The sequence below is a fragment of the Leiobunum rupestre genome, chromosome 8, assembly GCF_980474605.1.
Source record: "Leiobunum rupestre chromosome 8, qqLeiRupe1.1.hap1, whole genome shotgun sequence".
NCBI classification, from domain to species: domain Eukaryota; kingdom Metazoa; phylum Arthropoda; class Arachnida; order Opiliones; family Sclerosomatidae; genus Leiobunum; species Leiobunum rupestre.
Genome location: NC_143391.1, coordinates 9,513,645 through 9,537,836, shown reverse-complemented (window position 1 = coordinate 9,537,836; position 24,192 = coordinate 9,513,645). Strand labels below are relative to the sequence as shown.

The 24,192-nt window shown below is 38.3% G+C and overlaps 1 protein-coding gene across 1 annotated transcript in view; it reads right to left on the bottom strand.

The window, feature by feature from the left end:
• LOC149932339 (uncharacterized) overlaps positions 1 to 24,192 on the bottom strand; it is a 49,399-nt gene that overhangs the window by 4,030 nt on the left and 21,177 nt on the right. Inside the window, exons 2-4 of the mRNA XM_090155536.1 lie at positions 7,076 to 7,370; positions 2,964 to 3,178; positions 2,051 to 2,186 (exon numbers count right to left, since the gene is read on the bottom strand). Of these exons, the coding sequence (XP_090011662.1) occupies positions 2,051 to 2,186; positions 2,964 to 3,178; positions 7,076 to 7,199 (475 nt within the window). The 5' untranslated portion in view covers positions 7,200 to 7,370. The remainder of the gene's footprint in view (positions 1 to 2,050; positions 2,187 to 2,963; positions 3,179 to 7,075; positions 7,371 to 24,192) is intronic.

Here is a 24,192-nt window from a genome sequence, read left to right as displayed (position 1 = left end):
CCAAACTATAAGAAATCTTCGCTTCGACGCAACTCGAGGATGGAGATAGAGTTCTGGGAAAATATCCAGGTTTTTCGCTCCTTCTCTAATCTCTTCGGCAAATGGCAAAGATATAACTACTAAAACAAACACGGCAGTGACGTCCTTTCATTTGCTTAAAGGGAACGGCAAAGTGCCACTCTGACATTTGGCTACAATAAACATTTCCCAAAATGAATTGTACGGATTATCGCCCTGTAACTACTAAACATACTTCTTCTTTATAATCTTTGATAAAACGATAGTCGGATACCTATTGACAATTTATGAATTTTATTGGAGGTTTAGTAGGACACTCAGTTGGCGAAATGTTGGTAGGTTTGGTATCAATTTTGCGATAAGAATTAAATTTTATACATAAGTGATACCTTTGGTCGTGATGGCACCCGAATTTTAATATTTGACCTGTGACCTTACAACCATTAATGTTTGTTAAATCAAAGACAGTTTGAACAAACCACAAAAAATTACAAACTTGACATTCGGAGCCAAATTAACGATTTTTCTAATCATCCAAATTTTGGAATGAAGACGTTAGAATTTAAAGTGCCGAAGTTTATCTTAATTATGTGCTCTAGATATTTGACGTTTGTATGTCAAATTCGAGTATATTATTTTTGTATTTTGTACAAAGCTAGCTTTACCATTAAACAATTTTTTCATGGAAATTTAACCATCTTCTAAAATGGATGGGTTTGAAATCTGTTTAAACAGGATTTGAAATCTGGTTAAACAGTGTTTGAAATCTAGTTAAACAGAGTTTGAAATCTGGTTAAACAGGATTTTAAATCTTAATTATGTTCTCTAGATATTTGACGTTTGTATGTCAAGTTCGAGTATAATATTTTGGTATTCTATACAAAGCTAGCTTGATCATTAAATAATTTTTTATGGAACTTTAAACAGGGTTTTAAATTTGGTTAAACAGGGTTTTAAATCTGGTTAAACAGGGTTTTAAATTTGGTTAAACAGGGTTTTAAATCTGGTTAAACAGGGTTTTAAATCTGGTTAAACAGGGTTTTAAATCTGGTTAAACAGGGTTTTAAATCTGGTTAAACAGGGTTTTAAATCTGGTTAAACAGGGTTTTAAATCTGGTTAAACAGGGTTTTAAATCTGGTTAAACAGGGTTTTAAATCTGGTTAAACAGGGTTTTAAATCTGGTTAAACAGGGTTTTAAATCTGGTTAAACAGGGTTTTAAATCTGGTTAAACAGGGTTTTAAATCTGGTTAAACAGGGTTTTAAATCTAGTTAAACAGGGTTTTAAATCTGGTTAAACAGGGTTTTAAATCTGGTTAAACAGGGTTTTAAATCTGGTTAAACAGGGTTTTAAATCTGGTTAAAGAGGGTTTTAAATCTAGTTAAACAGGGTTTTAAATCTGGTTAAACAGGGCTTTAAATCTGGTTAAACAGGGTTTTAAATCTGGTTAAACAGGGTTTTAAATCTGGTTAAACAGGGTTTTAAATCTGGTTAAACAGGGATTTAAATCTGGTTAAACAGGGTTTAGTAAACCAAAGTTATTTTAAAACCGGGGATTGTAACTAGTAATACCCTTTTCATACTAGGCCAATTAAAACCGGGTTGAATAAAACAAATTTTCCAATATACTCGTAGAAAGTTAACTGTGGTTTAGTAAACGGAGTCTAAACATGGTTTAATAGGCACAGAATAAACTAAAATGGGCTTATTTTATGATCGTCTAAAAAGGGTACTACAGAGATACGTTCTCTCTAGTAAAACGTTTCTTCGCATTGACCTCTGGTGGCCAAAATCATTTTAAACCGGGAGTTTCGAGTTTTAAAGTTTCAAGAGACTTAAAAAGGAAAGATTAAGAGTCGGGTTAAACTCTCGCGGCCTTGTTCGAAACAAAAACTCCAACTGAAAAGTAAGAGAACTATTCCTGGTTGTTTAATCAGTCTCGTGGTGCAGTAGAATCCCGACAAGCCACATATTTCGTACTTTATTTGTAAGCAATTATGTATAATTTAGTTTGAGAGATAAATTTATTTACCATAAACATCCATTTTCTTTCTAGCGTTGACTGTACGGAATGAAGGAGCCTCGGCGGATACTTCGCATCGATAAATTCCCGAGCTATTGATGTCCACATGTTGAAGGTAGACTGATGTCTTGCCAGACTTCTTTAGCTGTGGTATATTCAAGTACAGAAATATGTAGTATACACTAGCTAGAATAAAGAGCTGGAACATATAAAACTATCTCGAATAAGACTGGATTAGTGAGCTTAAATTTTGAAAGATTTAATTTTCAATTTGAATTCTATATATATACTACATTTCTGGCTACAATAGGAATTTATCGGCTGTTAGGTGCCTGAGGCTTAAATAATTTCCGGCAACCATTTTTGCGTTTCAATAGATTTAAGATGGTCAAAGTTGAAGAATATGTTATCAGTTACGAAAAGGTACACTGCAAAACTAATATACCTAAAAAATGGTAATCCACACGAAAATTGACCGCTTAGAATTTAAAGAAAACATCTGGACACTGACTTAGCTAGCCGAGGCTTAGGGGAGTGATAGGAATTTATCGCACACGATCCAAAAACCCAAAATTGTGTTATTATGAGACAGTCTGTTGACTCCCTTGGGGTTTGGGTATGGAGTTAATAATCAGCTAGGCTAATACCCAAGGCACCACCTTAGGCCTAAGTCATCAAGCGACTTTTGAAGCCATTAATTCAGGTGGCCGGGTTACAATGCGTAGGAGGGTGTTTTCCATTTCAGCCCAATTTGTTTTAACAACGCCATTGAATCCTCCAGAATTTAATTGGCCCGCGTGATTGAAATTTGTCGCTTTGTTATTAACGCGTACACTTTTGCGAAAATCTGACTAATTTCAAATTTGACAATGCGAACGGGACAATAACGAGGTAGTTTAAAAAGAGCTCGAATAAGACTTACGTCAATGTTGACTCCTGGTATGGGCATATATTGTCCCGGAGGCCAGTCGTTGGGCACGTATCGATAGAACTCAATGTCGTTCTTGTACCATTTGATGGAGTAGAGCGTGTCGTTCTCCATGTCGAAGCTGCAGGTCAACTCCACCGACTCCCCCAAAACGGCTGGACTCGGTACGTCCATGAGAATCATTCGCACCGCCAACGCTTTCGAGATCACTGACGGGTGTATTCGGAATGGGCAGAGGGAAAAGAGAGAACGTGTCTCTTTATGGTTAGTCGCTCTTAGGCGTATGGTCGCTCTCTTTAACGGCGGCGCGGCTACTCTTTATATTTGGGAACATCGCCTTCCACTTAGAACTAATGAATATATAGCGATAGGGAATTCGGGACCCCGAGAATACGCGCGCCGACGCCGCGCTATTAACGCCTCAATTACGCCATAAGCCGTTTTAAGGGTTTTAGTTTTATCCGACTATAACCCGCTTTAACGGCCCTATTCACACACGCGCCGTCCTCTTTCCCCAACAACTATTATAGCGTATATCGCGATGTTACCCGCGCGGAGCTCTTCCACGCCGAGCTCCTCAAACATTTTGAGGCTCGATGAAGGAGACGACGTAAAACGGTATAAGGCAGATGCGGACTATTTTCTTCTCGAAACTTGCCTCGATGAATCTTCTCGTCGCCTTTCGAAAGTAATGGTTGAGTTAAAAGCCTTTATTAAGAGCCAGTCGGGAAAGAACGCCAAAGCTATTTAAACCCTATTAAAGTAATCGAGCAAAAAACGACCCCAAACTCGATTTCAAATGAATACCGAACGTCTGACGTTGCCGCCGCGTTATTTTAGCCCATTCCGCTTCGTTAGAGGTCACATTGAGAGGAAAGCCAGACTTAAAGGGGCTTCTCTTCGCGCCTATTCTACTGTCTTTTTTTCTTTTAGTTCTAAGAATTCATGGAAAAATTACCGAGTATAAATAAAGAACCTATTAACGTGCTATACAATTTGGTTATCAGTAAATATATTTAAATAAAATAAATAATCAAGGAACCACACAGACCTATATCAATTATCGGTGGACGGGTTTAATTGCGTACACCTCCCTACACTTACTATTACCGTTAACATCAATTATTAGTTAATTGGTTAATTATTAAAATTAATTGTATATTAAACTGAAACGATATATTTCTCAAAAATATCTTATCTACCATTTGAGTAATACTCGTAGGTCACCATACCAATATTCAAAAAGTGCACCTTCTGTCTGGCGATTTAGAAAATACTAAAAAAAAGCTATTTTTTTAGGCTGGGTGAGCGTGATATAATCTACTTGATGGGTTTGGTCTGTTATCTTGGAATTTATAGTTGGGTTCAGTTCGTATTTGGTCCAAACATTGGCCTGATATTTCACGGTCGTATTGCTAGTAAATGCGAACGGCACCGTGTTGGATTAGAAACGAGCCGTTTTAAAACGTGTCGTTATAATTGCAATTTAATGTAATCGGAGGCAGGGATCTCAATTATTCCACTTTGTTTTTCGAATTGATTATGATATATTAGAGCAAGCCGTTACGCGAACGTATATAACCAGCAATTAAGTTAGTAGAGGATCGCAAACTTACTCCGCGGTGACTAGCGTTTGGTAGAGTACGCGGAGGCGGATCGGCGGCGAGCTTAATTATATATACCTAAATTTAACAACTACGAAACGGCACGCTGCAAAGGAGGCTATCGATTGAAGTTAATGGGCGTTTAGGTGTTGGACTCGTTTTTGGAAAATATTTAATCGACAAGAATGCAGCCCACTGGAAAGCGGGAGGAAATGGTTTAAACGGAATTAAGAAAAAAGGATTATTATGGCGCGCCTTCTCATTTCATGATTATTATTATATAATCGAATGAGAGAGAGAGAGAGAGAGAGAGAGAGAGAGAGAGAGAGAGAGAGAGAGAGAGAGAGAGAGAGAGAGAGAGAGAGAGAGAGAGAGAGAGAGAGAGAGAAGGTGGCTTTGCCTAATGAGGCGCTGGGGATGCCAGAGCCCCAGCGTGTTTCAAAAAATCAATCGCTTAGTCGAAATTATACGGATCAAGAGCTGATTACCTCTCAAATCCACCACGATCTCGCAGCTGCTGGCTGTGTCGTGTTCTTCTCGTAGCATGTGTGTAGTCGTATACACAAATGACCTTTCGGGCCATATAACTTCCTTCGCGAGCCCCGCTCCCCTTAAGTTCTCCTCCTCGCCTCTTAGTCTTCCAAGGGTCCTCGCGCGCCGGTTGTTACTACCATTAAGTAGAGGAGCCGGCTGCCCTTCGTTCGAGTCACGCTCAATCCCCCCTCCGCTATAAATTATAAGTGGAACAAATCTTTCCTTCCCTCCGTCCCGGTTATTCTGCCAAAATAAAAGTAGCGGGACAGAAATTTATAACGGGGACGATTTAATCAGAATCGAAGTCCCAAAATCGCTGGGAATATTCCATTCGGAGGGCAGTCCTCCGTACGTTCCGCTTTTCATATAGATGTATGTCTATCGGGTCGCGGGTAAGACGAACGATCGAGGCACGCCGGCCGCATCTTCTGGTTCGGTGTAGATCGTGCGGGCTCCGGACTTTCCTAGAGTGACTATTTAGTGAAACGAACAGATTGTTCGGATTTGGCCGGACCTAAATTACCCCGGCTTCTGATCGATCCGAAAGGAAGCCTCTCGCTATTCGGAGCTCGTATTCAGTCTTTTCCTCTCCCTCCTTTACCTTCAACTACATACTAGCGAGCGAAACGTGATTGTTTTATTAATGCTTCTCCCCCCCCCCCCGTATTCCTCCGAATTGGATAAAGTCAACATTTATCCCCTCTTTTCCTTTCATTCGGTACATAGTCAGCCATGCCCCTCAAAAGGGACTCGTACTTACTTCTTCGTTTCCCGTGATTCAATGTCGGCCAATAATGAAACCATTACGCGATTTTCTTTCTATGACGTAATTACTGTATAGCACCCTTAGCTCTCACTAGGGCGCGCCCTATTTAGTTTAATAGGCTCTTCTCCCGAAATTCGTTTGTCTTTTTGTAGAGTTGGCGCAAAATGTAAACTAGTTAGAACCCGAGAGAAGCCGGTGATATATTCCTCAGGGGTAGAAAGCGCCGTCCAGTAAACGACTTTGACACAACCTTCGTTATCTTCGTCGCTTCATCGATCGGAATTTAAATTAAAGGGGGGATTGTCCTAATCAGCGAAGGTAGGGACTCCCCTCAACCCAGCCCGCCGCTGGAAGGGGTATTTATTCTCGAAACTGTTCTTTTCGTTTTGTCCGAATTACCGGCGCAAAGTATTATCCAAATCTAGGCCTAATCGATCGCGGTGCAAAGGGCGGGGAGGGGACGAGAGAACGCGCGGAAGGGGGGGGCGCTGGAAGTATGTTAGTTTCGAAGGCCGGAACATTAGTCTCGCGGTGTTGAAATTATGGGTTGCTGGACGGCTCTTTATAATGGGCGAATTTCGAGCTGGCTGGTCTCTTAGGCGTCCCTCGAGGGTCACTTATCTTCCCTTATTTATTCGCTCTCGCTCGTTGTAAAGTCGAGAGAATGGACGGCATTTTGCCGTAGATCAAAGACGAGCTTTCTCCTATACGGGATGTTCTCCTTCGGGACCTCTCGAAGCCCAACTACGATTATGCTTAATTTACGGAACGACCTATAATATTATCGTCTGGTTTAACTCGTAAACCTTTAATATTAGAAACGGATTTTCTTTTTTGGTTTAAATGGATTTAAAACGCTATACACTCTCGTTATTCTTAGTAATTTTATCACTTTGTTATCATAGTTTGATCTTTCCACATTGAAAAAATATTGAAAATGTTTCAATTAAGGGAACGCTTCGTTGGTTTTTCAAAAAGAGGAACATGGTTTTCCTTTCAAAGAGAGCCCTTGGTAGGCGTCTTCGCATTAAGCTCCCGGTGCGTGGCGGTTAAAACATTTTTACAGAGGTGGTCTATTTTTTATTATCATTACTATCGCGTGTTAGACTAGTTGATAAAATAGATATTTAGTGTTTAGACTGTAGCCGTTTGATAGTCTGGGGAGCCTTGACCATGCGCGGGGTTTTAATAGCGGCGCTTACCTTCGAAGATGAGCAAGAAGAAAATGTTCTCAATGACGATCGACGTTTCTCGGGTGTAAGATCTCGGGGTCCCTCTCACGGATGGCGATTTTCTGCACGCGAGCCCCGAAGTGGGCCGCGTCATTCTACGCTGTCCTCCTCCTTCCGCAGCTGATGGCCGTCCTTTTTTGGTGGCCGGTCACAGCACCCTCCCGCTCCCCCGAGAAAATGTTCTTCTAGCCCGCAGGAACAGCAACCTCTACCGAGATTCGCTCATTCCGGAAAGAACCACCATTGATTACATTTTGCGGAGCACCTGTAGAGAGAGGGATAATACTAGTGAGTTGTCGTTGTTGTAGTACCTGGTAAAGCGATAATAGCATTTTCTCGTTCAGTCTCGATGGAACGTAACTAATGTTACGCTCAAAAAATTATAAATAAAATATGCAATTTGTTTGCCCTTTAAAATCTGTAGATTCAGTCTCGCTACTAGCGTGTAAAAACCGAGGTGTACAAATAGTAGGTATAATCACGGAAAATCGCTAAAGAAAATCACCGAAAATCACCGATATATTATGATACATCAGTGGAAGTCACCGATATGTTATAATACATCAGTGAAAATCACCGATATATTATGATACATCAGTGGAAGTCACCGATATGTTATGATACATCAGTGAAAATCACCGATATATTATGATACATCAGTGGAAATCACCGATATATTATGATACATCAGTGAAAATCACCGATATATTATGATACATCAGTGGAAATCACCGATATATTAATAATCAATAATCAGCTAGGCTAATACGATATATTATGATACATCAGTGGAAATCACCGATATATTAATAATCAATAATCAGCTAGGCTAATACGATATATTATGATACATCAGTGGAATAACCGATATATTATGATACATCAGTGGAAATCACCGATATATTATGATACATCAGTGGAATAACCGATATATTATGATACATCAGTGGAAATCACCGATATATTATGATACAACAGTGGAATTCGCCGATATATTATGATACAACAGTGGAAGTCGCCGATATATTATGATACAACAGTGGAAGTCGCCGATATATTATGATACATCAGTGGAAATCACAGCGAAATTAGTGGAAATCACCGATTTTTTTTTCAAAAATCAGTAATCAGGTGTACAAAAATTTTACGGGTGACTACCCCCTCGGTAAAAACCTCACAAGCCACTTCAGCATTACCTGTAATAGCTGACAGTTTAAAATTTTGCTGGTTCTACCAAAATATATGTTTGAAACAATGTAAATAATTGCGAAGGAAACAAATGTTTTTTTACGCGCATCTAAAGCGAGTGGTTTTTGTATTGGAAATTGAAACGTTTTAGATAGTTTGCCCGTCTCCGTAACAACCATTTATATTCTAAAGAAACGAGTTTCAAAGTTTTTTTTCGCTGACTTTTTACATTGACGAACGAGCTTTGTAACTACGCCAATTTCGCATATATTAAGCGAAGAGAATTTACAGGGAGCGCAGCCGGTATCCAATTTGTAAAGAAGGTAGTTTTCCGAAAGAGAATAAAAAAGGGGAAAAGGCCTATCAGTCATTCTGATCGCTGAATCGGATGTTTAGTCCCAGCATCCAGTTTACTTTGAGGTCTGACGCGTATATCTTTCGAAGGAGATCGATCAAAATCGTTGTTCTTAATATTGAAAAGCCGAGTTAGCTTCTCCTTGTTTTTAATCAAGATTTTGGGATAACTTTTTTCATTGGCGAAGTAGGAGAAGGGTGGCCTCGGAGGCGGTTGTAATTGAATTTTATTAACATTTTATAGGACGACGGGTTTTCAGCTGACTTTCATTATTTTTCTATCGTCACCGTTCGAATTTTGCCTCTAAAGTTTCCTCCTTAACAGAAAGGTTTCTATATATATCCTCGTGTTTCTTGACGCGATGGGTGGGTCGAAGCGGCCACGAGAACAGGGTACGGGTATCGAATTCGACCCTGGAACCTTCATTATCTTAATTAGTTGTAGAAAGTCGATGTAACGAAACTTTTACATTATGTATGCTGAAGCGAGAAAGGGATTTATTTTTAATGAAGGATTGAGAACTCGCGGACATTCTTTATTTAGTTCTTACTCGGTACTACCCTCTGTTGGTCGATGTAGTAGCGGTAAAACACGGGGGATCGCCGGTTCGACACCCCTTCGTTTTCCCAGCACGATATCACGAAGGTCATCTATCTGATTCAACGTACGGTACTGAACTTAAAACAATAAGGGCAGGGCCGATTTTTACGTGTTGTCAAATGAAGTTGACTTTGAACGTGGCGTAGTGTATTTGGAGTCAATTTTACTTGACAGCACATTTAAATAAAGTTCCTAATATGATTCAAGTCGTTCAACGATAAAGAATTTAGAAATGTAAAATTGATTTCCATTTTGCTCACCCAGCTAATATGGTTTTTAAATAATTTAGTCTACCTACACTACAACCTTCGATCAAATCGAATAAAACAGGTGAGGTTAAAGAAAATGATTCCCGAATTATAAAAACCAATTTACAGTCTCAAGCGACACACCACCTCAAGGGGAAAATTTGCAGTGAACCGGTAGGGCGCGGCGTTCGGACATGGACAGTAAATTAAGAGGACAGGTTTTCGATACCCTTCCACAGTGCATTTTATTTTTCCCCGCGTATCAATCAGCTCGAGAGACTCCGAGTCTTGCAAGGTCGTTTGTACCACGTGATCTTAAAATTTCAAAATGGCAATCTAATGCGGTTGATATTGTTACGTAATTTTTTGCGCTTTATATTTTAGTAATTTTTAATTTTGGTTTTTTAATTCAATAAAAACTATCAACTGATATTTAGTATATCATATTTAATCTATAAAAACGTGAAAAAATACCTTTTGGCGTAAAAATGTACTTCGTGTTTATCTTTTTTCTTTTTTCGAACAGTATCGTCCACTTTTAGCGATACTAGTTTTTTCAAATAACCTTGGACGACTCCCTTAGTGTGATTGGTTTACGGGGGCTAAAAACCAGGCTTTTTACCGATCCTCTAAAATCTACTATTATCCATTGTTCGGATAAGAAATTTTCCGTTCATTTCTTTTATATCCATATCCGAAAATTATCCAAATAAAAACTTGTTAGTTGCATATAATATCCAATATCCATAAATAAACAGTTAATCCAATTTTTATGGTTAATTGAAATTTTGGCGGTTAATTTATCCGTTTCCCCGAGCTCTAACAAGGAGACGACCCGAGGTGATAATCACCGATTTTGTTCAAAGTCGGGTATAATGTACACCTCCATGTCACTAGAAAAACCTGCAAGGGAAAAGTTGCGACAGGCTTTCGTTTTGCCATTGCAACCGAAAACGTTTTTGACAACATGATTTGGATTTTTTACCTCTCCGAGGGGACAAAGTTCCCTAGGAGGGGTTATACAATCACCGTGTCTGTCTGTCTGCCCTACGAACGCGTTCGCATTTTCCGTGCAAAGGTTAATCCATGTACGCAATGTCTCGAAATCTCTGCGTTCGCAGTTTTTCGTAGTAATGGCACAACCACCGTGTGACGGTGAGCGTTAACGGATTATTTTGCGGATGGGTTTGGTTTGGATGGTGTTTTTTCTATAACTATCACCGTCGTGACGGTTTTAACTCAGCTTGATTGGGTATTTAGTTATTGTAATGTTGAGTTCGTGATATGACGGTTGTAGGTGTTGAATTCGTGTTATGACGGTTGTGGGTGTGGAGTTTGTTGAGTTTGTGTTATGATGGTGGTGGATGTTGCGTTCGTGTTATGACGGTTGTGGTTGTTGAGTTTGTTTCGTTTGTGTTAGATTGGTTGTGGATGTTGAGTCTGTTGTGTAAGGGCCTCTCCAACTTCTTCTTAATGACTTTGGGACGGACCGAGTGCTGAGTGTTATGCAACCTCTCAACGTCCAATGGCAGGGTTTCCACCAATTGTACACGGTATTCGTCTTAGTATCAATTTGCGATTTATTGGCGCCGGCCGCGAATCGAACCCGGGTCTGCCTCGTGCAAGAGATTTACTCTAACCACTCAGCCACCAACGCTTGTTAAATTACGGTGTTTTTCTAAAAAACAGCTTTGGCGAATGTTAGGTACTATAATTTATTCTACATCATTTTAAATATTAATAAATTATATTAATCTTATATTTAATGAAATATTTATAAATTATATTAATCTTATATTTAATTAAATATTTATAAATTATATTTATCTTGTATTTAATGAAATATTTATAAATTATATTAATCTTATATTTAATTAAATATTTATAAATTATATTAATTTTATATTTAATTAAATATTTATAGATTATATTAATCTTATATTTAATTAAATATTTTAGTATTCTAATTTGATCGTGATCAGGAAATGAACTCGGGTCGCATTGTAACAATGCGGATAGCTCATCGCCGAGCCATTGACTTCCTCAGGGAAAATATTAATACCATTATAATAAGGCGGGTTTTCTTACTAAACGGATTAATACAATATCTGTATATATTGTTTATTGAACTTTGTTTGTTTATTCTTTGGTACGGTTTTTTGTTTTGTTAAATTCTTAACAAAATTTCGTTAAAACACAAAAAGTAGTTCATTGTTACCTTTTAATAACGCTTAGAAAAAGGATAATTATTCAAAACTCCCGCGGAAATAAAATCAAAGTAATAATAGAGCGCCACCGTGTGGAGAACTATCAATCAAACCGGGTAAAAAATATAATCTCTTCAATTTTTCGAACTTTAGTCAAATCTCGACGGGTAAAAAACAAACACAAAATAAAAGTATATAAGGCCGTTGCCGTCAATATAGAAGATCTATTCTCTCTTAGTTCTTGGCTTACAAACGAACTAATACAGGACGGGGTCCTGGTGTCGGTCAAAAGTTATGACGAACTTTGCGGTTGTAATTAGTATGTTCGGTCTTCGGTCAAGAAAAGAGTTAAATTGTGTTTCGCGTTTGGAAAGTGAGTGAATGGACATAGGTTTATGAACAGTGCGTGTTTAAGACTGAAAGTGTTAAAGTAATTGAGAACTAACTCAAGTCAGATGTAAGATAAAATTGATTGTTATTATTTTTTGAATTGGAATAACCTAATTATACCCTTGAAATTATCAACTAAACCTGTGAGGCTTATTAAGTAGATTGGAAGTAATTAGTAGCGAACATATGTCAGCTGTTAATTAAGACAGAGTTTAAAATTACTCAGTATAATTTATGATAATTACTTTTAGTAAGTGTGTTTTGGTTTATGTTTCAATCACGATGAACTAAGACAAATCTAATCTAGTCTTAGACACTTGAGTACCAGTTCTGTATAATTACGTAGAAGGGATATATATTGTTGGATTATTGATGAAAGTTAAATCTAGAACGTTCCAGAGACTGTTCTGAATAAAAATAAACATTTATAATGTTACATAATTCAGGTTGCAATTTTATTTTCTAATCACTCGCCCACGACATTACAGTTCTGGCAATCCCGAACCAAATAAATTTTCGATATAACGGCGACGGGAAATTAATCTCGTAAATTTATCGCGCGGCCCTAGGGAATATTCTTTTAGCAAAATTTCGATAATCTATCGTTTAATTAAAATCGGCCTTATTCCGTTAAAATTAGAAACCAAAAAGCGAACGGTCGTTATAATACCCTCTGTAGATATTTCTTTCATTAAAATTTGCTTCGTATTATATTCAACTGATAAACTTGTACTGTAAACAGGGTGTAATTCAATTGTGCATTGTTATAGTACGTCTAACTCACTGCTGTAACTACTTAACTTATGATATTCTGAATAAATTAAAATTGGTCGTTTCGTCTCAATTATTTTAATTATAATTTAAATTTTATACCGGGCGGGATAGAACTGGGATAGCATTTTTAACAAATAACTCTAAATTGCGGACATATATCTTTAAGGGTTATCTCGAGAAATTAATACCACTAGGGACAATTCTTCCGAGGAGAGGTATATTTTGGCTTGCCAACTTGTTTCCATTGAAAATAACATGGGAATCTGAAGGATTTTAACCTTTTAAAAAAATTTCAAAAACGTTAAAAATACATATAAATTGATTAAAAAAATTTAATTTAATCAAGTTTAAATGCAATTTGGTCAATTGGGGGACCCTTAAAATCCTTCAGATTCCCATGCTATTTTCAATGGAAATAATTCCAAATCATGGTGTAAAAAACGTTTTCGGTTGCCATGGCAAAACAAAAGCCCGTCGCAACTTTTCCTTTGCAGGTTTTTCAAGTTACATAGTGGTGTACATTATACCCGACTTTGAACCGAATCGGTGATTATCACCTCGGGTCGTCTCCTTGTAAGTGAACGCGCACGTTGTCAAATCAAGTTATTATTATTATTAGAATTTGTGCATTAAAAATTACCATTTCTATCAAAATATTTTTTCAATCCATTCTCTAACCAAATTTGGGGGAAAAAATCCGATTCTATCCATTCCCGCATAAATCCCACGGTTACCGTGGAAAATGGTAAACAAAAGCCGTTTCGACATCTCTCTACACCGAATCAAAACACTTAAGCCCCTGTGAACGATGTACAGCTGTACTGAATGACCTCGCGTGCAAATACTTCAATACTGTGTTACCGTTTATTTGCGCGAAATAAACTAATATTATTACTTTTTTTAAAAAAAAGGGGGAGGGGGAAAATGGTTTGATTTCAACCATTTTCTTGCGCACTTTTAAACATCGTTGTATTCCCCCCTTTTTTTAACAAGTAATTTTGTGCAAGTCGCTAATAAAAACAACTAAATATGATTATTATTAATATTATTATTTTTCTATTTTACTTATCTCCTTGGGTGATGTCACTGGAGCGAACATGTCTTGGCTCCTCGATAAATAAATCTGGCAGTGCTTAGCGTTCTTTCGGAGCTATAAATTAATTTAGCAAATAGCAAATATTTTATCGATATAGGCCAACTTGATTGAAACCCACTCGCTTCTTAAATAGATGAAAGCTTCGTTAACGTTCCATTTAAATAATGATCCTCTTAAGGAGAAAGTACGACTTTCTCGGCGTGGGATTGCCGCGAAGAAAAACGAAAAAAGGCTTTCATTCTTCGAAATTGCGAGTTGTTGTTTACTTTCTTATCGAAACTCTTTACACGTTCCAACCTTTTTATATTATTGGTCGAAATTTCAAAACCTTCCGAAGAGGGAGGAAGTAATATCGGTAGCAGTTCCTCCACTCCTTTATGGGCTCTTCGCGCCTCGAAACTAAAATAGTTGGACCTTTTGTTCTATTCGAGACGCACGTGGCCGGTATATACAGAAAAGGTGTCATTCTTTGGTCAGTCTTATAGCTTAGCCGTACGGAGAAAGGAACATTGGCTTTAAAACCCTCTATACAATTTAGTTAACGGTTATCGGTCTTTCTTTATGGTCGAAAACGGCTACGTGTTTTCTGTCCAAGTGGTCAGTGGCTTCTTTGTCTCTATTTTTTCTATTCGTATTCTCCGCCTACAGGAGTCGAGCGCGGATAAACCGCCTCCGTTTTATTGGAAGCGGAAATCGTGCCGACGCATTTTCTTCCTTCGAATGCAAATTGCCACGCTATACTCGCTCTAGGTTTATACAATCACGTAATGCCGTTTCGTCCTTTGTACGCCGATATTTTCTTCCTCGCAATCGTAAGTATTTGCCTATTCGCGAACGACAAATTAGTTCCCCTCGTAAAGCTTATTTGACGAATCGGGTCGCCGCTAAACGAGGGGGCGGTGGCGCGTCTTTAAAGGGTTTGCCTCTTTCATGGCCATTTTACCCGCGAAGGCCTCTTTTCTCCATTATGTAGCGGTTGTTTATAATTAAGAGACAGAAGCGGACGTACACGCCGCTCTTGTTTACGTAATTTAACCATCCAGTTCACTCCGCCGAGATCCGAGCTTTTAGCTAGAGATCGGACTATTTATTGACGGCTGGTGTTTGGGTGAAGTCTGCTACTGGACGACGTCGGGTCTTTCGAGTTTAATTCGGAACGTGGGCTTCTCCTTATAGATGATTGGGGCTGTTTCGAAGGGCTACGGACAAATGGCTCCATTCCCTGGCCTCCTCTTTATTCGGAGAGCCGGTCTTTTAAATAAGGTGTTCGGTTTCCCTTTCAAGAATATATAACCCTTCCTATTCACTAACAATAATGTCAGGAAGTGTTCTCGTATAGGTGAAGTTTTGGGGGGTTTATGTTTCTGGCGGTCGCTACAATTTGGACGCCGGTGGTCGCGATTGTTGGTAGAGAGCGTTGTTGGGTGAAGGCCACCTTTCACTCTCGCTATTTCTCGAATGAAATTAAGGGGGACCGTATTCGAGACGCGCGTCGAAAGCGGGTCATTTGAGAAGGGGATAAATGGACTGGGACGCTCCGGGCTCGTGATTGCGATGCCTGGCCCGTAAAACAATGGCTCGGCCGCGAATGGAAAGATTGAAAGACGCGGCCGCTCGAAGGGATCCGGAAAGGGAACCTCGCGCAACCGCCAGTTTCGAGCGGTTTACGGCGACGATGAGGTGACATCTCAGCCGAGTCTGTCAACTCGAAGATTGCGCCTATCTAGCTTCCACTAACGCACTCCGACTCTTCCACCACCGCCGTCGAATTAACTCGATAGTTGCCTTATTTCACGGCACGCTGCTCTCTTAACGTCGTTACCCGGGATCTCTAGCTTCGGAGAGAGTGCTAGCTCCAGCCCCCCCCCCCCCACCCTACCCCGGGTTTTAGAAGGGGCTAACCTCGCCGCGGAAGAAGATGAATTACATCGGCGACACCTTGAAATAATAGGTAAGACGAAGCAGGGACGAAATCGTTTGAAGCCGGAGAATGGGAAATCCTCAAACTGAGATCCTCTCAGCGGTATATATGGCCGGGGAGCGTATCAACTAGAATAGTTTCAGATAGCCTCTTCTCTACGTACATCATACGCGCCAGTCGTCTACAATTGGTGGTGTCTCTTATGTCTCGAGTGAAAATGGGAAGGGGGGAGGCATCGGCGACGACTATATAGTGTATCTCGGTGGAATTAAACCTCTCTAAGTCGTCTCTCTAGATACACTCTCGTTCATTGCTATTAAGGCAGCGAAGGTGCCTTGATTGCGACAAGCTCCGTCGGCTTCCCGCGCGATAATGACAATTAAATCGGCCCGATGAACGAGCCAATCTATCCTTCGCTCGTTACATTCTACATGTACGATTTCGTTTTCTAATTATAGCCTTTCGGCTTGTCGCTTTCCCCACTAAATCAGAAATTACCGCGATTTCGCCGTATCTCGCACCTCTCTCTCGCCTTTCATCTCGGCCGGGCCTCCAATTTTGAGTTCGTTATTGAATACGGAGGTAGTACACACGTCGTGAACTACGAATTTAATTTATAAGCGTCTGTGTTCGAAAGAGTTGGCTAAAATTGACCACTATCGTTTGCGTCCCCGTTTTCTTCAGATAGCGTTCTATCGTGACGCGGTTTTCAAATAAGAATTCCGCGCGTGGTACATTTGATAAATTGGGAGTTAATACGGGCAATTAATTTGGACGATATCTCAATTATAGACGTATAAATATATATAATTGGGGTACGCTGGCGATGAATAAATAAATATTTTGTTCGTATGAGAGGGAGCCTCCACCTCGAGAGCGGCGTATTATATAAACAAGCGATAATTAAAATGCTTTTCTCGTATATATGAGTTCGCGGAAACTGAGGAGAAGGTCTTTATGAATGCGTACGTGGATTGCTTTTAGATTTAGGTAAACACGACGAGCCAAAGCAAATAGAAGACGGAAAGAAAGAAAGAAAGGCTGCCTTACTTCCAACAATAGACCTTTACCGCGCTTTTTCGCGAAAGAAAAATAAAGTGCGGAAGAATAAAATTCCATTACTCTTAAAATACGAAGCAGACTTCACGTATTGTAGTGACACCGCGCCGGAAATACAGACATTATATACGTAATGGCCAAACCATTCGTAATTTTAAATTGACTATTAACTTCTTTTTTTCTCATTATATAAAAATTCACTCTTTCTTAGTGTGATTCATTAATTTAAGGAATTTTATATTATCGAATTTTTTTGCTAGTTATTATTAACATTATTAGTGGGATACTCTATTGGTTCTGGGCGTCCGCAAGCATCCCATTAAAAACAAATCTCCCTCAAATATTCTAAAGAGATCCAAATCTCTTTAAGAGGTCCTACCTAATTTTGTTGTAACTAAAATATTCTATGGATATCCAAAAAACGCATCTTACCTTGCATATTTTTAAGATATCTAAAGGACATCGAAAAATTTAAAATTAATCTTCCGAAATGTTCCTGCTAGGTAATATCCTAGCCTTCCCTCGGATATCGAATAAATCCCAAATATCCTTTGCTGATAATATCTAAGTATTCATCATTGCTTTGCGAGATATATCCTAAACCTCTTTTTATCACGATGTCAGAGAGATATCCATACTACATCCAAATTATTTATTTTTCAAAGTGGATTAATCAATATAGAAAAACAGATAAAAAGGGATATTTTGAACATCACTTGAACATCTCTTGGTTTAGGAAGATTAATTTAACTTTTTTGGACATCCTTTAGATATCTTAAAGATTGGGTCCAGCAAACACAAAATATACCCATGGATTTCCATGAAATATCAGGTTAGGATATTCGAATATTCATAAGATGACCAAAAAAAACGCAAACTGTGACCTATTAGTTCGGGTTTTTTGGTCATCTAAGGGATATCTGAATATCTTTACCTGATATTTCTCGGATATCCATGGGAATATTTTGTGTTTGCTGGAATTATTCTAACGGGGGGTTTCATTCGTTTAAAAGTGTATTCTTGTTTTTGGACATATGCCTACTTAGCCATCCTTTCTCCAGGAGCAAATATTAATTATAAGAAGGAATTCCGTTTCAAAGGTTGGAAGGGGTGGAAAAAGATCGGGTTTTCCATGGTTAAAGCAGTTGGCAATTGCTAGATCAAACTAGAAGCAAAACTTTATTTGTACAGTGTCTTTCCACTTTGATTGGCTTTGATCAAAACAAACTCTAAATATTGACTAACCGAGGTGAACTTCGTTGAATAAATTAAAATCTACAATCGAAATCCGATGTACTGTTAATTAGTCTATCCAATTTCCATACTTGCTGGAAGCTAGGAGCAACTTACACAAGGAGAACGCAGCTAGCCTTTAAACACGCTAACGAAGGGTTGTGTATGAATTTCATTGGACGAGCGTCGCGAGCCTTTACGCTGAACGTTTTACGGGCGGGGGGGGAGACAATTTCCGAATTTTCCCCTTCCGACGGCAGCAGGCGCTAAAGCGTCTAGCCAATGAAAAATGTACACAAGAAAATCCACGACTTTTGACGGGTTGCGTTCTCCTTGTGTGGGGTGTTGTGTTTGTTACTCCTAGCTGGAAGGAGGTCTAAATTTAGTTTTCATCCTGTAGTTAGAAATAACGTAAAATATTTAGCTAACTCAGCCTCAAGAGTAGAAATGTTATTTTGGTCATTGTTTTATGGTAAACTATAAAATAGATTTTACGGCTATGATTACCGTAGTTCGTTTTATTTTATTACAGCCTAAACATCATAGAACCGCAATTTAAATTTTCATTACGGAAATATTTTTTCTAGAAAAAACTTTTTAGCCATCTCTGTTTCCAGACAAAAAAAAGTAAGAAAGAATTCTAGGAGGAATTGATGCTAAAAACATCAGCAAAAAGTCATAAAGTTGTTTTTCACATTATCCCATTTTTAGTTTTCCATATTTTAAAACCTTAGCCCTATACATGCTTCCCATTATTTAAAGAACTTTATACTGCCAAAATCGGGGGAACTTGTATATTATGTTTCATTCTAGTTTTTTTGTTATTGAATGGCGTGTTTATAGTTAGTTTACTTTATAATATCATTTAAATAACGTTATTTAAATTATAACAAACTACAGTACTATAGTTTTTATGTATTTCTATCTGGAATTGGGTTAAAGAAATGTATTTACATATTTTAAGTGTCGTTATAATTTCAAAAGAAAAACGGCTACCCTAAATAGGAAAGCGCGCGCAATTGGGTTGCCTTTGGCTTTTGGCGGTACTTGATGTGAGGTATTGAGTTGAGGGAACGCGTCTAGCGTGATAATTTTGCCTAGGTACACTTCCCCATTCTTGATTAATGGCTGAAGTCGTGAAGTGCCTGTATAAAATGGACCCCGTTACTTCTCTCTCTCTCTCTCTCACTCTTCACACCGCTTCCCGGCTCACCTCTCTTTTGTTCTTTATCCGCCTGGAATAATGAAACTCTTTTTGTTTGGATTACAATTATCGCACCCCCTTTGTGCCCTTTCAGCCCTTGAAGGGGGGGGGGGTGATAGTCTAGCCAAAGCGTATCCCCCACCTTCACCCCCCCCTCACTTTATTAATAACTGCTGCAAAATACTATCTTTCCTGTTATACAGGGTGTTTCTGTAGTTTTGCCACAAACTCGAGAATCTAAAGCCATAGCCGTGCAGGGATATTTGAGGGCCCGAAGCAAACGTCCTGATTGCGGGCCCTTCTGATTGGAATCTCGCGAAGTACCTCGTTGGGCGTCCTTTTGGCGCGTGCGCTCGAGCCCTTTTAGAGGCAGTCCCCCCCTCCCCCAACGAGAATGTTCCCCTCTCCGCTACCTTTACACGACACTGTTCACTGTTAAAGTTCTATTGACACTGTGGGCGTGGTTTCAAATCAGAAGCGTAACTGCTCTAAATTATTAGTCTTAAGCTCATAGAATAATTCACTTTTACGTTTTGTCTGTAATTAGGTCTCAAAGTGGGTCCGAAATTCACTGGAATATGTGCTTTTCATTGTGATTCTTGATCCTTGCCGAGACATGAACCGACGGAAACTATCTCCAAAATTTACAAATAATTTGGTATTTTATATAATTTATGTATGTTTCTAAGTTAAAAATAATTCTTTATTTACAGGTCAAGTTGCAGTTTTATTTATTGTATCATATGTAACATAATTATGTTACATATGGTTGTATGCATGTTGGTGTTTTTTTCCCTGGCTCATATCTTTGAGGCGCCACACTGTAGAACGTAATATGTTCTATTTTGAGCCAAAGAAGAACATATCCCTGAATTTTTTCGTAGCGTGTAAAAACCACCCGGTATATTCGAAAATGTTAAAAAAAAAACAACTTGGTCTTTTTAGCGGGACGAGGGGCAATCGCGCTGGCTTATTTCACTGCTACGAGAACAAGCTTTTAGTAAAATTAAATTGGACTCAATTTGACCGGTTAATTCGTTCCAGTGTTTTTTTTAATAGTACGAACCTATTTATTTTTATTTTCGGTACGCTTTGCTCGAGAATTTATTCCACCGTCGTTTTATTTTAATGATTAAAGAAGTAAATAAGCGAAATAAAAATGTCAAGCGCTGCCGCCTTTGAAATGAAGTATACGTTATTTAATTTTAAATTGCCCGATTCCCAATCGGTGAGAAGAATCCCCGCGGCTCTAGCCTTTGATTCAGGATATATAGAGACTGCTTCCGCTTGTTAATTAATCGCTTTCTATTGTTATCAGAGACAAAGAGGCCTCGCATTATTAGCTTGCTTACAAAAATGTAATTCGATTTACTAAATATATTTGAGCAGGAAAATACATCTCTATGAGGCCTATTTTTGACATACTGACGCTTGTACACGTGTTCCACAAGCAGCGCAACAGTGTTCTGAGCTAAGCCGACTACCAGGGTGACTTCAAATAATTTTTTTTAAATGTAAATATGTTATGATAATAATAATTAACAAAACTAACATTTTTTACTATAAAGTGAAAAGTTATAAAACTTCTAAAAAAAAACTGGTATGACCTCCGAGTGACCAGAAATGACAATTACATAAATAGTTTATTCAAAGTGACCTACAAATAACGATATTATGTTATTGATTATTGGATCTTGTTACTTGTAACTGAATGATTACTTATGGCTTAAATTTACAATAATAATTTCAACGATAAATATGCCCTATAGGGCAGGGAAAAGAGCCAGATATTAATTAAAAATGCTTTTATCAAAGCAGTTTAAAGGTAATTTATGGGGGGATGGGGGGGGGGGGGGTGGTTGAGTTGGTACCTAGAAAGGTACAGATATTTCTTTAGATTTTAAGAGATATTTTTTGCAATTACTTTCAAAAGCCAAATATATTTTATTACATTTCATCAATTTGCCTCTCCTTTTCACAAATTGATATTCATATTTATCTGATGGAAATGTATATAGTTTAAAACCCTTTCCTTAAATTTGAGCCTTGAAACTGTAACAGGAAACTGATAAAATATTAAATTACAAAGGATTACACGTAAGTTGACCATTTAATTTGTTGCAACTCACCAAAGAAAATACACTATTAAATCAGTATAAATGTTTACCTAATCAAGAATATTATCAACAACATAGCCCCTAATTTGATGATTAATTTAGTATTGATCTCCACCCATTGAGATGTGAGAGAGACTGCAACTATACAAGGGGAGTGTTATGTTTTCCAGTAATATCCAGCGAAAGATAAGAACTGATCAGGATTTTTATTCCAAAAATAATAAAAATAATAATCAGCTAAGCTAATACCCAAGTCACAAACCACAGGCTAACATTTTGTTAGTCATGATTCAAACTCTAATATAATGTGAAAATATTATAAATTTAATATATATAGTTTTCAGTATAATAGTAAACTGGAGTTAATTTATTAGGCAGCATAGTACAACAAGTTTTAAGCAATATCAAGCCCTAAAAATAACAATAAAAACCAAGTGCCACTTCATTTTAAAATATTATAAAATGCAAACTAACAGACAGAATTTATAAATTCAATGAAAGTAAAACTCGCTTACATATTAATTAAATACAAATAAAAAAGCATGATAATTACTTTATAATAACTATGTACTTATTTATTTATTCAAACTAGTGACGACACCGTAGCAGACGACTGTTTTAAAACAAAGGGCCAGATATAAGGTTATTAAAGTAAAAATCTGCTTCTTATGAGTTTGAAGGTTTCGTTATTTGGAATACGTGTACTTTGCTGTGTTTCTTTTCGCTATTTTCATATGCAAAAAGCTCAAACTTCTTAAAAGTGAGTGATTTCCAATATAGTTCCCCCAGAATAGAAAACCCCGACGTACACGCGTACTCCTTTGCATTTTAATATTTTATCAGTTTCCTGTTACAGTTTCAAGGCTCAAATTTAAGAAAAGGGTTTTAAAATATATACATTTCCATCTGATAAATATGAATATCACTTTGTGAAAAGGAGAGGAAAATTGATGAAATGTAATAAAATATATTTGACTTTTGAAAGTAATTGCAAAAAATATCTCTTAAAATCTAAAGAAATATCTGTACCTTTCTAGGTACCAACTCACCCCCCCCCATAAATTACCTTTAAACTGCTTTGATAAAAGCATTTTTAATTAATATTATTATTGCTCTCTTTATTTGAATAATTGATACTGAATATTTGAGTTTAATTAGATTATACATTAAATAAAAATTTAAAAACTCGCCTTGTTTCATAGCTGTCCACAATTGCAAGATACTCTAATACCCTTTACAGACGAGATATACTAAGCCGGATTGTAGACGATTTTCGAAGCCGAGGTTTGGATCTAATTCCATAAAGTTCCTTGGGTTTAATAAAACGATGTTACGTAAGAGGTTTAATATATAATAATATTATTATTTTACGCAAATATGGTTAGCAAAAGTGTTACCAGAGGCAGAAAAAACTGAGATTTAATTTCTAGAGTTGACGGAGTTTTTTCCGGTTTTTCCCACTCATTATAAATGAATGTAACGTTTTTGCTATAGCTTACAAAAATCTAGATATACTAAACTTCAGTTCTACAGGCCTTTCTTTAGAAATATTATTGTAGGGATGGGAGGTGGTGGGAGGTCGAGACAGTAATCTAGTGTGTAGATTTATCTGTAAAGAAAAATCTTTGGTCAATTCTAAGCGAGGCGAGCGAGGGATCAATGTAAATCATTAATCTCCAAAACTCGTATATTCTCAGCGTCGCTTCTTTTCTCTCTCCGCGAATATCTGGCCGAAGAGAGTCGTTCCTCACACTGCAGCGCCACCATTTTATAGACATACATACACGTGTAGGAGAGAGAGAGAATTCCTAGAAGCCCCGAGAAGACATTTATTATTTCTGTGTAGGAAACTTCCGAGTGCGGTTGCGTGTTATTTGTCCGATAGGGCTCCCGGGCCCCTTCCTTCGCTCTCCGAGTTAACCTTTCCACCCCACCCGCCACCCCTCCCCCGCGAAGAGGAAAAAGTATAACCCTGTGGCTAACTTTACACTCGGTTCGGTGGTGGTGGAGCCCCGTACCCTGGTGCGCGCCCGGGCTGCCCAGTTTCTAATTGTCGCGTTCGCTTTCCAAATTGGAGAGTCTCATTCGGCTTGGATATATCGATCCGCGGCCATCGTCCCCCGCAGCGCCAGTGGCCTTCCTCGTGGCGATATATTGGTCAGCCTTCCCTTATTTACTTTGGCCTATCGCGGCCTGGCCGTCAATATAAAGGAAACGCTGGTCGAAGATGAAAACAAAGGAACTCGCTTTCATTGTGCCGCATCGAGTCCCTGGTGGATATACCTCGGCGAGGTGTTTGCCTCAAATGCCCCCCTTTTTTTAGTTATCCTTTCGGCGATACCGCGGGAAGAGAGAAACCCGGCTGTAAATCAAGCATTGTTCTCATCCGCCTTCGGCTCCTTTTGCACTTCGCCGCGATATACGCCCACCTAACTCTCTCTTTCTCTCTCTTGGAATCCCATTTTTGTACGTCGGGAATTAATGGTAACACGACCTAATAGGTTATTACTCTTTATGAATGAAAAGTAATAGGGTGAGGGTGTGCGGGGTCGTCGGCTTTAACCCCAAAATAGCGATATTCATCCTTTCTCTTCCGGATATCTCGTTTCGAGAAGCGCTCGCTTTAAGATCAAATTCTGATTTTTGTTTTTTTCCCGGATAAAGCGGCACTTTTTAAAGAGACCTCAATTTAATG